This window comes from Molothrus aeneus, chromosome 4, assembly GCF_037042795.1.
Source record: "Molothrus aeneus isolate 106 chromosome 4, BPBGC_Maene_1.0, whole genome shotgun sequence".
In the NCBI taxonomy this organism is placed as follows: Eukaryota; Metazoa; Chordata; class Aves; order Passeriformes; family Icteridae; genus Molothrus; species Molothrus aeneus.
In genome coordinates, this window is record NC_089649.1 from 5,074,530 (window position 1) to 5,089,304 (window position 14,775).

At 40.3% G+C, this 14,775-nt stretch overlaps 1 protein-coding gene across 5 annotated transcripts in view; it reads right to left on the bottom strand.

The window, feature by feature from the left end:
• Positions 1 to 14,775, bottom strand: part of INPP4B (inositol polyphosphate-4-phosphatase type II B) — a 291,680-nt gene that overhangs the window by 62,310 nt on the left and 214,595 nt on the right. For all 5 annotated transcript variants that reach the window (XM_066549472.1, XM_066549473.1, XM_066549476.1 and 2 more), the window contains 2 exons: positions 10,635 to 10,812; positions 5,181 to 5,393 (listed from right to left, as the gene is read on the bottom strand). In XM_066549472.1, the coding sequence (XP_066405569.1) occupies positions 5,181 to 5,393; positions 10,635 to 10,812 (391 nt within the window). The remainder of the gene's footprint in view (positions 1 to 5,180; positions 5,394 to 10,634; positions 10,813 to 14,775) is intronic.

Consider the following 14,775-nt stretch of genomic DNA (forward strand, 5'->3'; position numbering starts at 1 on the left):
TGCTGAAGTAAATGTTAAATTCAAGGACTAGAATGAGAAACTTGCTGTCATGGCATATCTATTAGCTAACACCATTTCAGTTTTGTTCCTCACCTCTCACATAAACTGCAACCATCACACTTAACTGAGTTTATAATAGGAGAATTAGGGAAGTAACAGAGTGGTAGGAAAAATTCTGTACAAGCAGAGAAGAAAAGAAATAATGTGGAGCATAAGAAAGAGTTGTTAAGGATCAGAGATATAGGGAGGGTCCTTCAGGTGGTGGATGCTACAGAAATCAAAGCTTTTGCTTTTTTTTTTACCTACTTTTGCAGCACTGAATAAGAAGGAAAAAACCAAGCCATACAAGTAATGAGGCTGTACACAAGACATGCAATCAGACTAAAACCAAACCATAACAAACCCACAGAAACCACCCTCCCCTCTCCCAGTACATGTTTCAATGCTGAGTCATTCTGAAAATATTGCAGAGCAACCAGAGTTTGCTTGAGGGTTAAAAATGGGAATTCAACATCACTGCTTCGTTTTGTATTTTACAGAGCCAGAAGCATTATGTATTTGTCAGGTCTTCAGGCACAAAAATGAAGTTGCAAAAATCGCAAGAGAGAAGGTTAAAGAAAACTGAGAACTCAGAGAAATAGCATAGTTCCATATGAATGGCAACCCTTGGATTTTGAGTGGAGGCAAATCTAGAGCTACTACTAAGGCAAACATTGAAATCTAATGTTGCTTTTCAACTATATGCCACACTTCAGCCTGACTAGAGGGATGAGGACACAACCTGTGACAAACAGCATCCTAAGAGACATCCCATGGGCCCACAAACAGAAGCATGGACTTTCCCAGCTTGTACAACTGAGTTCCTCTCCTCCAGCTCCCCAAACCTGATTCCTGGAGCATTCTTGTGGGCAGCCTTAAGGACAAGTGAGCATCCAGTTTATAGGTGAACATGGAAACAATAGTTTCATTTCCTCCCTAGATAAACCTGCTTTAACCATACTATGAAAAATACACTGTTGATTTACAAGAGGCAAAAAGTTGGTCACACCCAAGCAGAACTGCATTTATTCCACAACTGTTTAAAGTGCTGCATGTACAATGCAACGTGTGGAAATATCTGCACCTGTACATGAAACAAAACATTAGACACATGAGTATTTGATATTCACATACAATTAGATACAATCAGAAGTCAAAAGACTGAGGGCAGGTATAGATTCCTTCAAAAGTTTCCTCCTATATGCACTTCAAGCAATCCTGAAAAAACATGTAGGATATGTGTGAAACTACTGATTTTTACCACCCACAAGCATAATTCTGGGGAGAAGGATTCTATGAAGAATCCTCCAGAGACTATAAGGGAGCTTCAGAGCTTCCAGTCACTGAAGTTGCTGAGGAATATGCAACTGAGGTTGCTCAGAGAAGTTGGCGCAATCTAATTTCCCTTTTCTTTTGTCTGCTGGGGGAACTTAATCCCCGCACAAAAAAAGCATTAAGCTCTTAATGAGCATCTGGAGTTATTGCACAAGCAACACAAATATGAGCCCTTGTTTCACATTGGAAAGAGCACTTTTTTCAAACCAACTATTAACCCAGCATTGAGATGATTTCTATACAATATTCCCACAAACACTCCCTGAGGGTTTAGAAGTGAAATTCATAAACATCTGTTGACAGAAAGCTCACTCTTATTATCATGTATCTGGCTTTTTTATATACAAGCAACTGAGAGGGAGCAAGGGCCTGTTTCACAGCTCTTTTTCTCCACATAGGAGGTTCCTGGGATTCTGGGCAGACAGAAAATGTAGAGGTATCTATTTATCATTCATTGAGATGTTATTCTGTCTGCACCAAAGGCAGTCACATTTATCCAAGAATGCTGTTGAAATTCTGCAGTTTGACAGGAACAATTTTCAAGTAAAACTGCAGTTTCTGATCACTGAAAATCAAGTGGCTTCTATGATTCTCCATGAGAAGAAATTAATCCACTTCTTATTGTCATCCTTTACTATTTCCAGAATATTCTCCTGTAGCCTAGCACTGACCTTTCATCTTCTTAAGCAGTCTATTTTCAATATGCCCAAGACCAATCTCACAAGTGTTCACTTTATAGCCTGTGCCAGGTTAAAGGAGAAAATACAGTCTAGCAGCCTCTTAAGTAAGCATTCTTATAAACCCTCTGTGTCAAGTGATGGATCAGGAGAAATTTTTCTTGATACACTGAAATATTAACACCCTGGTTTTTCTAAGCAGGATACTTTTCCCCTGATCACAAGTTGCCCACTAGCTGCTGGAGCAATGTGGATGGTAAGCTTGTGGTATGAAAGAATGAGAGAAATGAGATCTCTCATTTGTTAAGTCAAAGCAATGACAGGGAAGGTGGAAATCTGTACCAGGACTTGACCCCATTGGGACAAGGCAGTGCCACATTTACATCTTATACTGCTCCCAAACTTCAGAAGTCATCTGGAATGTTATGGAGCCCTGGCTCATGCAGGGAGGTGTTGCTAGTTAAAAATGACCATAGTCACACTTGTACTGTCACCTACGCTGTGGCACTGGCAAGCAGATGTGCACACTGAAAGGTCTCCTTGGAAAGGCAGGCCTTGGCATCAGGGAAAGCTGGGCACTTCTCCTAGGACAATTAAAAATGAACCTGCAAAATAATTCTCTTTCATTCATTCAACTGAAAAAATTGTAATTCATTTCCATCTGACCAGAAAGTATCATTAAAAAGTAGGACACTTTCCTCATTTTAGAGAGCAGGAATAGATACTCTTTTCTACCACTGCACCTAACTGGATGTCTTCCTTCTAAACACTGCCAGCCAGTGGAGTCCCAGGGGCTGTGTCTGTTTTTAAAGGATTCTCAGCCTTTCTGAATTCACCACAGAGCTCCTCAGTCATTTCTTGTCCCTCCATATACACCACTTCAGTTGTGTGCTTTACTTGTGCCATGTATGACACAGCATCTGCGCTTCCAAGCACTCTGAAGATGCTGTGTCTCCTTCATTTGAGTGGATATTCAGGTATTTCCTTAAGGTCTTTTTGAGCTCTGTTCAAAGCTAAAGGAAATATCTTAAGCAATGTGCATGATTAACACCCCCTTGGGCTGTGGCACATGGAATGGGTCACACACACATCAGTCCTTCAGCCCTGTGTGTCTGATCACCACATCAGCATTTGTACAGAGCTTACTGGAAATGCCATTTTCTCTGCTCTTTGTAGCTCCAGCCCCATGAACCAGTCACAAGTGTAGAGCACAGTCAGCTCCAAGTGGCCACGTGCCCACCTTTTCTCCTGTCATACACAAAACCTTGCTATGTGCCCCCCTGCAGGGAGGTTCTAGGAGAGCAGAAGCAGCTGGTGAGAGGAGAATATCTTTCCAGAGGCAATGTAAAACTCTCAAGTGAAATATTCTTCCTTTGGCACTGATGCTTTCCTGCTCCCTGTGCACCAATATGAATAGCTCAATCCATGGTCATAAGGCAACACAGTCATGTGAAGTGGATGGAGCAGGGTCAGCTTAAAGAGTTGTTTAAGGATTTAGATTTCAGGCAAAACTAAAGTTCTAACTGCAAAATGGAACACTAGTACTTGACAACAGTGAGGAAAAAACCTACGACAGCAAAGGAGGATAGAGCATGGTGCATACAAAGCAACATATATTAAAGTTTTTTCCTGTACAGTTGAGTTTCACAGTAGATTAAGTGTTCTTTCAAATTTTACATGCATTTATTCTTTCTCTTTCCATCATGCTAATCACAATTTGATTATTAAAACTCACATTATTTATCACCTCTACTGACAGAAATAACTGAAAAGTTTAATCATTTAAACTCGGAAAAAATCACTAAATTTCTCCAAAATTTATACTGTCTCAAATTTGACAATGACTCTGACTCAGCTCAATTCAGAAAACAGTGAAAGATACACTTAATTTGAATCAAGATAATTTCACTAATTCAGCAGAAAAAAATGAATACTGCTTAAAATGACCCACTTATGCAGTTTAATAGGTGAGGATCAAGCACCTGGCAGCTTTTTTTATTAGTTATAAATTACAGCAAAGCTATCTTCTCTTCAGAAATGCTAAATTGCAGTACTAAATTAAAATACAGCTTTCACAAAGTGCCACATTTCCAGTGCAAAATTTCTCTCTTTTACAAAAACTATTGTGTTATTTATATTTCTGAATGTTTCAACAGCTAAAAACAAACATTTTGGTTTTAGTTCAAGGAAAGAGCCACCATTCCAGCCCCTCAGGTTGTTGAGAAAACAAGAACAAGTGAATTAAAGGCTCTAAAACTGGAGGACAAATGAAATAATGAATTATTTATTGTTTAAATCTCACGACTACTTAATGCATGGGGCTGGAAACAATTGCCTTTCTTCCAGAAGAAATATATTCTTCTTCCTTTCTTTTTGGTGTGGAAAAAAATTACAGTTCAGGTGGAATACCATAGCTCACACAAGTTATTAATCATTTACAATAGAGATGAATATGCTGGCATCCTTTACGTTTATGAAAACACAGTGATGAACTCGAAGTATGAGCCTGGACTGAATAAAAATAGCTTGAGTACGTATGAAATAAAGTAACAGATCTGTTAAGAAGACATCCACCAAAATAATTGATTTATAAAATTTCAGCCATATAAATAATAGATATCTTTGAAAGATATGCTAAGAATGTTAAAATCCAAACATTACATTTAATTCTTTTACACAACCTCAGACACTTTCTAAGAACAGAGTCCAAGGGCAAAGGGCTCTGTTTTGCTGAGGGTTAACTCATGTGTATTTAAAATGATTACAGCCTGAGGGCTGGAGAGGGGTGTTGTAGGGGCTGGGGAACATTTCCCTCTGAACAGCATGTACTGTTCCAGTCCTTAAATCTGCCCAACTAGCAAAACCAACCCAAGTAAGAACAAAGACTATTTTTCTGTCTGGGCAAGAATTTACTCAACATCTTCACTGTTGTATGCACAACTAGGCAGTCTCAGAGCAGCATACAGTATTTAGGCAAATGCTTCATGTTTAGCTTCAAAATCTGCAATGCATCTGAAAAGCACAATTTTACACCCCTTTCCCCCCTCCATGTGACAAAGACACTTAGGCCTTGAGCTTGTTTATGCTAATTTGTAGGGTTTCAGTGCCCAAGGGTTTCTGTCTACTTACCCACTCTTCCTCATCATATTCAGAATGATGGGGTATAGAGTCCTGCCTTTTAATCTGAGAAGGATGATCCTGGTGCTGTGCATCAGCCCCTTCTTCTGCACTGTTTCTAGGCACAGCTGGTTTCTTGAGGACACAGCCAGGCCGGGCTGTGTACAGTGCTAAAAGGGCACTTCTGACCAGCTGGTCCTTGAATGTGTGCACAAATAACTCCGTCTAGGAAAAAAACCAAACGAATGAAAAGGTTAGGCCAAAGAATGAGCTAGTGCAGCAAAGGTTACACACTGAATTATCCTTAGGCTGAGCAGGTATTTGTTTCAGGCCTGCTTGGGAGGCAGAAAACAAAGTAGGCCAACAAATAATGAGGAAAATTTCAAGGGTTTTAGAGATACCATCCCATTCTACAATCCCAGTGTTCTAAGGATTAACACAGGAGTACATTATCTGTCATAGAGATCATAATCTTTTCACATTTTATTTCAATTCCAAATTTCACCTCAGAGGCGAGCCTCAACAAGAACCACTTCCAAGAGTAACCAACCACAGCACAATAATTTCTGACTAAGTGTAAGATAAAACACAATTAACCAGTTTAATAATCTCCCTAAATAAAACCCACCACTCTACAATGCTGAAATAGCAGTATCTGCAAAAGCAGTGTAAGCAGTGTTTCCAGAGATAAATTTTATTACCAGTAGGTGTCTACCCAGATATCATGGTAGGTGACACCTGACTTCAAGCTTGATTTTATGTATATTTTAAAGAAAGGAAACTCTGAAGTAGTCTTCTCGGGTCTTCTGAAGATGCTATTCAATCTCTGTATCATTTTTCCATGTTGACTGTTACAGCTGGAATTTTATCATATGTTTTAAATCCTTCAGCCTCCCTGCATTATTCATCTCCCTTCCACCTCAACAAGAAAAGTAAAATGCTTTGTGCATATTGGCTTCACCATGTCCAGACTGTCACCACTGCAACAGCACTTGCTGTTGCCACCAGTGCGTCAAACATGCCCATCTCCTTTGTCTCAAACACGGCGCCCTATCTCCCGTAGGAGACTTGGCTTCTTCCCTCCATCAGCTGCCAGAACCTATGGAACAGGAGTAGATGAGGTGCAGGGATGCTTCCTTTCACTACAGGGTGTAACAGCTAACAAAGCCACAGGGACAGCTTGGAAGAGTCCTGGTTTTGGCTACTTCAACAACACTGAACAGGGTTCATCTGTCAGAGCAGGGAGAGAGGGCACACCCTGCTGCCACAGAACATCCCACACATCCCAGCCAGAGCTCCCCTCCACAGACACAAGTCCTGCTTCACAGGAGAAGATGGAAATTTCTTTCACAGCACAAGTACCTGAATTTATTTATGCCAGGTCAGTGGGATTTAGGTCCCTTCTTATTATCCCAGAACATAGAGGATTGCCATGTGCAGGCAGATTCAGGTGCTGAAGTGCCTTCGTGCACACAATCTTAATTAAACAGGGATGTGGAAAGGTATGTAGATAAGAGTCAGAGGATCCAGCCCCAACCAGCAGGAAATGCTAGAAATAAAGGTTGCCCAGGCAAGCTCTGTTCAGCCCTTATGTGCTGCTTGTGCAAAAACTGGAGGAAAAAGTAGCCAAAAAAACCCCAAATCAAACAAGTGTCAAGTGTCAGCATCTCCCTGGAACTCCTGAGAAGATTCCTGGAAGTCTTTTCTGCGAGTTTCTGCACTTCTACTCTTATCCTACCCCTTCTTCATACTACCTGTTCATCTTTTGTATCTACTCCTGCTCAACTTCTTTTTCTTGCCTTCCTGTCTCAATACCCTCTCAAAAGCTTACAGATATTTAAGACAGAAAGGCTCTAAAAAAGTAATGGTTTTCTTAAGGCTCCAGCTGCTGGGTTAGGTACTTGAATAAGAAGTTTCTGCTTTTTCCCATTTTCATTTAAAAAAAAAAAAATAAATTTCTGAATCATTTCACATGGATGGGCTAAAAATTTTACTGCAAATAAATCTCTACAGTTCTAAAAATAAGAACTGCAGGCACATCTAAGAAAAATTAATAATTTTTTAAAACCAAAATCAGACCTGACTTGAGATTCTTCAGACTTGGCAACACTACTCATCTCCCTGGCAATATTACCAGACCCATTCCTTCTCCTCATTACCAACTTGGTGCCTGAGGGAAAGGGTATTTTTTAACAGTTTTCTTATATGCAGCCCCTCAGGACTGTCTCCTTGTAGTCCTGAATTGCTCTGCAGGACAATTTCAGTTTTCTACATTTCCAACTTCCAGATGGTGCATGCCTGGAGAATGACTTAAGTCTTTGGGGAATAGTGCTATCAAACCCCACCATTCTTTGCCTTACCATGGCACAATGAGATTTGAGGGGTTGTGTGGTAACAGCAAAGCTCCTCTTCAAGACTCTTCTACAGTTCCATTTCAAGAGAGTTCAAACTCCATTACTTGTCTATCCTTAAAAACAGCAATATCATGGTTTTGCTGAGCTTTCATATCTATCTTCCCCACAATGTCTGTTTGAGAGAATTTCAGGTCTCTGGTTCAGAACAGCACTCAAAAAAACTTTACATTTCAAAAAATTATGACAATTGGACAGCTCGATGTAAATAATGCCCACTATGACTGCAAAGTTTATGTAATATAATTGAACAGAAATATTTTAAAGGGAAATTTAGTTTTTAAAAGAAAATCAGTACAGAAGTGAGACTCCATTTTTTCATGCAGAAACTAAAATAATTCTGTAATTAAATTCCATTCAGAGATCCCATTGGTTTAACAGCAGTCTATGTTTTAACTTCACTTTCTAACAGCTCAGTACAGCTAAATTTGCAGAACATCACTATTTATGAAATTGCACTGAAATCACAAAATCAGTCTATACAAAGAAATAAAAACTCTGCAAATTCTTTTAGATACTCTACTAAAGAGTATTTCTGCAAACAAAGATAGGCATAGCTGGAAAATTAATTTATCAAGCCTTCTGCAAGCTGCAAATGCTGATACAGTTGTTGATAGCTAAAGGCTTCCTTAATCAATTAACCAAAAGCGATGATAAAAGGTTAGTCTCAGGAAAACACTGCAGTAAACTGTAAATTATATATGGAGATGCTTAATATGAGAAAATCAGCTCCATTTAAGAAGCAGCAGTGGAATTATTTGATATAATTTTCCACTTTCAATCCATGCAGCCAGTCCTTCCATTTCCATCATGAACACTTAAATGTAATTCACATTATTGATAATTCTGATTTACTCACCGCTACCTAATAATTATAGAAAGAATTCTTATATATATCAAGTGATATGTTTTTTTAATAAACTTGCAGAATTTAATCACCAGGCAAATCATTTTTATGACTTCAAACAGATGTTTAGTTTCTAAATTTCTATCCAGTTAAAACATAAGAGCATTTATTTTTTACATATAAAAAGTGCAGGAAAGATGGCATAGCAGAAGCACTACATATGCCTCAGGAGTACAAGTAGATATCATGTAATTATACTCAGCAGAGCATGTGCTACTCTGTCTTAAATATAAGCAGGAACACTCTGGTAGTCTTGGTTCTCCAGTCCTGTACCAGACTATACAGACAGAATATTTTAAGACAGCAATATAAGGCTTTGAATTAACTATGAGGGATCTAATTTCAGTATTGTGTGGGTTCACTGAGTTTAGGGCTTTGAAATTGTATTTCCCTTTCTTGAAGTTGTTTCTTGGTCTTTCTTCCCCATCTCTCTTCCCCTCTTTACAAGCAGCTGTCCCACCACACTTGCTTCCTCAGCAATCCACCCTATTTCTCTATTCTCCATCTTTTCCTAAGAGTCCATTTGGTAACAGTCAGGGAAGCAGGCATTGAACCACTCCTGCTGCAGTTGTTCAGACAACTGATTTATCTCTGCCAAGCAAAAGGTGGAGGCTAGACAGACATCCATGGAGCACATGGGGTGAGACTTCTTCTGGGAACCTGAGCTCATGTACTAACAGCAATTTAATCCTGGTCCTGAAAAGTTGATATGAACACACTCAACTAAGTCACCAGCTATAAATGTAAAATACCTATGACTTTTGCAAACTGAATGAATTGTCTTTTTTGTCCCTTTGTTATAGCCAAAGTCTCCAGCAGACCATGGTTCAAGCAGTGCTTTAGTACCATGGCTGCCTGCAGCCCCTCTGAAATCATCTCCTCCTCCTGTCCAGAGGCAAATGGCCAGAGGAAACACACATTCCTTAGCAACCACCCTTTGAATCTTCAGAACAAACACTTTGATTTGCTTTACCTGTGCATACAGATTTCTTTGAACTAACCTCTAACAGAGCAGCTTCACTCGTTCTATGCACAGCTAAAAATTCCCTCCTCCATGCAGAGGTAGACTATAATTGTACACTACAACCCCCCTCCTTAAATCCCCCTGTTTCATTTCCAGGCTGAACCCTGCTTTCTTCCATTATCCCTGACATTCACGGTGACTCCAGCCTTCTCAGAGTTAGTGTGGATCCACACATCTGCAACTGAGAGCCATGTTTCTCTCCCCCATGGCTCTTCTGGAATGCCTTCACAGCAAGTGGCCAAGCTCAATATTCATATTTGAAACTGTCCCACTGAACAAGGCACTGCTGGGGTAATGGTGCTCAACAGACCACAAGGGCTGTCACTTCCCAAAAGCTGAAGATACACTGAAATGGTTATTGGTCGTGTTATTAAGCCATACTGGGATCACCTTCCTGAAGGGGTGGCCCAAGGAGAAATGGGAAACTCTTCACAACCTCTCAGGTCACAGCTAGAAGGGTTCATATTTTTATAGGATAACATATGCTGAGAAGTACTACAGGCTTCAGCTAATCTCCATTATCAGACTGTGAGACCAGCGGGGAACATTATCTTCTCTAATTTAGAACTAAGGGAACCAAAATGAGCAAGAGTCTACAGCTACAGACAGATGTAATAGGAGAAAGAAAAATAAAATTTGACATCTCCTAGAGCAAATTTCCCAGCTTCTCCCTCCAGTCTGCATCACCATCTCTGATCATGCTGTTATTCTAAACCTTATACACCAACCTGGCTTGAACTACCTCCCATAAGCAGCAGCTTGAAATATAATAGAGAATTAAAAAAAAGACTTCTCATACTACAAAATTATTTATAATTTTTGATATTTTCATTAACTCCAGTATGTGGCCACTAGAGGATAAAGAAGATACATGAAATTAAATTAATTACACTTTTAAATAAAGGCAATCTTCATAGGTTTCATAATTTTCTATATGGAAGGCCTACAGAAATGCTAAATAACATTATTTTTCTAATAACATTTTGATGCTTATTTTAGCTGAGTTTATTTAACATTTCCTGATGCTGTGAAAGTCAAATGATGCAGAAACCCCCCCTTCCTCCCCAGCAGTTAGAGAGACTTGGTTATTCCATTTTCCATTGCAGTGAGGATTTGAATCTTACTTTTTCTGAAAGCATCTTTAAAGAATTCTTCAAGCTGTCTGGAGAACGCTGGCTTGCAGAACTGAGCAGCAGGTCTGCATGGCTTGATATGAGAGGCTGCAGATGACTGATGTTGCTGAGAACTTCTTTTGCCTTGGCTGTGTTTTCAGGTGAATAGTAAATACACTGGTATCCAGTACTGTGATAACAGAGAGTCATAGAATGTCAAATTCATTTCTGCCATTAACAGCAATGCTTACGGTGCTAAAAATCTTACCACTACTTTTGCAAAAAAAAAAAAAAAAAAAAAAAAAAAAAAAAAAAAAAAAAAAGAGCCAGCTGCCTGAACTTCATAGACACCACTGAAATGCTCCTGCCTTTAAGGGTAAAAACAAACCTTTCCTTGAACAGGAAAAGCAAAAACAGCATAAAACAGCCCACCACCACATGCTCAAAGTAACACAGTACAAAATTCCTTTGAGTGGCTGATCTGAACATAAATCCCCCATATTTTTATGTGTCTCTTTTAAACACTGTAATTCTAGAGATAGAAAATATTTGACAAAGTCAGGTAATAATATCAAAGAGCATAAGGCTCCTTATTCTTCCAACTGAACTCCCCAAAAGAGTATTAACTACCTCACTAAGTCTTTCAAAGTGGGCCATTAATGTTTAATTGATCAGTAGCCCACACTGTGTTTTGATTAGCCTCAGTGATGTCCAGGAAGTGATGATAAGCAGAGTTATCTCCAATAAAAAACAGGTGTCTGATTGGCAAGAAGAAACACAGCAATGGGGTGTGGAAGTGAATTACTTCAAAACCACACAAATGCACACTGCAAACTTCCTACTTTCAACGGTTCAAACTACTGCAATTATTTTGCAGGACTTCTCCTATCCCTTTTTCTTCTTTTCCTCCCTACAAATTATGCAATATCCTCTTATACCATTGTTCTCAAACACCATTTCAGACAGCATGCACACACCCACTGGCTCTTGCCTGGAGCACACAGCCCCTCACCTGAACCTCTTGTACCTAACTCTTCCTTTTATAAAACCCTGTTTTAGTCTTTCAGAGAAACTAACCAAAATCTTTTGCAGCTTCAGATTAAAACAGGAAAAAAAGAAACCAAGCACCTCCTGGCACATCACCAATGCCAGAGGAATGTACATACTACTCTCAGCTGGTACTGTTTGTATCTCCCTTCTCTCCTTTTTGTTTTAAGTATTTCAGTCCCTTCAGCCCTTTCATCACTGATTTCTTTCTTAATTTTGCATACCAAGACCAAATACTGACACTTGTTTAATCCTCTGAACTTTATGCATTCAGTTTCATTTCAGTCTTTATCCAGATCTCTTCACTACCCCCACTTCCCCTTTGTGTCTTTTATTGAGTGACTTCCACTTCCTTCTCTTTAGTTTTCTACAAATTAGAAACTAAATCTTGATCAGTCCCTTCCAATTCAGCATCTTCTATGATTCTGGCAAAAAAGGATAGCTTCAAGCAGTTTTAAAATTAAGGCTCTTGCTTACATATTTTGCTGAGGTATAGTCTCAACACCCAATTCTAATTTTCTATTCCCCAATATCCATTCTATTTTTTCTGTCTTTCACCAATGTCTTCATTCCTAGATACAATTCTTTGTAGAGGCAATCAGGATTAATGTCATCTAACTGAGCAAAGCTCAGCCATGCTACCAGCGACATCTAAATTACAATGCATCTCCAACTTACATGAGCTACTCATGTCTAGTAGAAGTCATAATTCTGACTATTTCAGCAAAATGAATAATATAAACTGTCTCTCCTAATGAATTAGGAAAAACAAACCAACCTCTATTCCTCTGAGTAATAAAGAAACTGCCCCAGTTCTACCTTTGAGGAGGATACCCTGTTAGTGAGATGGACTTCCAGAGTCAGACCGAGCACTACATTCCCTGGAACACTCCAGCAGCAGGCTCAGGAGATAGGGCAGGGACAAAGAGCAATAGTCTATGTCAATTGCAGGGAAGACATAGTCTTAAAAGTCTTGATACTTCTCTAATTCCCCATCAGGCTTTTCCCTCCCTTCATCAAACAGTCTTTTTTGCAGGCTGGATCTGGCTAATGCTGTTATCGAGCTCACCGTGCACATACTCCTTTCTGGGATTTCCCTCAGTCTTTAAATCCTAGATAGTTTTCACTGATCTCCCACAGCTCTAAGCTTCACTGAATATTGCAGCAGAAAAGCTACAAGCACCACTCTAAGAAAGAGGGCAGTAACACCAAAGGTGTGGGCAGTTCTCATTGCAATTAAGTCAATTATAGCTTTTAAGTAAAGGAATTAATGAAGAGAGAATAACTCTTCAGAATGAAGTGTACTACCAGACTGGTAATTATTTAAATAATTTAAACATTTCCAGAACCCTAGAAAGCATGACACAACTTCAAGTATTTAGTTTCTCTCATAATTTGAGGGCAACATCCTCCATCCCCCTAGAAGAATGTGTAATTATTTTTCAGAAACAACACGTTTGAAGTTTCTGTTGTCTTCACACTGTTGCATCTATGACTAGCTGAGGTTTTCTGTGGCCTTACCCTTCATGAAAAGATATTGCTACTCACAAGTAAGTGACATTCCCTCCTCTGCAACTACTTTTAAAACTTACTGCATACAGCTGTGGTATGTAAGTACTGTTAGGCAGAAGAGGCAGTTGCCTCTTACAGAGAAACTTTTCACAGGTGTCCTAAGGCACAAACTAGATGAAACTTTAGCATTAGGGTAAAGCCACATGGGTAGGTTCAGTGCAGAATACCAGCAGCATAATGAAAACACACCTCTGATATGTAAATTATGACTCACGTACCTTTTGAAAACTGTATAATAATGCCTTCTGGGTAAAGTTTCAAAGCTTTCACTAAGCATATAAAACCACGCTTGATCATTTCCATATACTGGAACCATCATTAACCATGAACACACGACTGTCAGCAGTCATTTCAGTTCTAAACTTGCTTTAAGGACAGTCTTGTGTAATTTTATGTCTTGGGGATGGTTTATATCCCATATCCATTTCTGATTTTTCTTTTCTTTTGTGTCTGGAATAGTCACTGCCTCCACTGGCTCTGGGAGTACCGTGATGGGTGAGGGACAGCCTGGGATCCTGTGGGGCTTGAGGGCCAGGGGCTGCTCTTCCTTCTGGTGGTGGGATTGACACAGCTGCCAGGCTGCATCTTGCCTCTGACTGGATATCTTGCTGCCCTCTGGTTTTTGACTGTTTCTTTTCTTTTTCCTTTGGCACTGTGATTGAGGCTTGCCAGATTGCTTCAATGCTCCTCTGCTTGCTTGGGAACGCAGAGCCGCGGCGTGCCGCAGCAGGAGCCCTCAGCCACTGGGCTGTTCCCTCTGTGCAGTCACCCAGCCTCGGGACCAGCCATTGCTGGTCAGCTATCCAAGATAGAGAGGCATTCAGGGCTTTTTTGCTACATTTTAACTAGACCCGGAGGGGCACTGAGAGCGGCTCCTTCCCGTGGCTTTGCAAAGGAAAGCCCCTTCCTTCTCTCCTCTCTCCCTGCCGCCATGGCCGTGTGGAGAGGCGGCCGAGCCGGCGCCACAGCGCCCCCTGCAGGCGCGGGGGAATCATCACAGCCGCCCTGCCCGGCCAGGAGCCACCAGCGCCCCTGCTGGCCGTGCCCGGAACTGCACCGGAGGGGAAAGGGCCCGAGGGCCCAGAGAGGCTGCGGGGCCTTTGTGCCGCTGAGGATGATGATGATGATGATGATGATGATGATGATGGGGCTGCGGGTTTGTCTTGTGATATATCTGTGTGTGTGTGTGTGTATTTATATGTGTATATTCTAGTAAAGAAGTGTTATTCCTTTTTCCATGTCTTTGCCTAAAAGCCCCGTAATTTTAAAGTTATAATAATTTGGAGGGTAGGGGGTTATATTTTCCATCCCAAGGGGAGGTTCCTGCCTTCCTCGGCAGGCACCTGTCTTTCAAACTAAGACCTTTCAATTAATATTAAATTGGCTACATTTTAATTCTAGAGTAACAGAGTTTGTGCCTGAGAATAAATACTGCAATATGGTAAATGTCTAACTTATAATGAAGCTCTGAGTTACTCCGCTCCCGCTGTTAACTGCGTAATTTGTGTCACTGAGTTACACTGTCACCATCTGG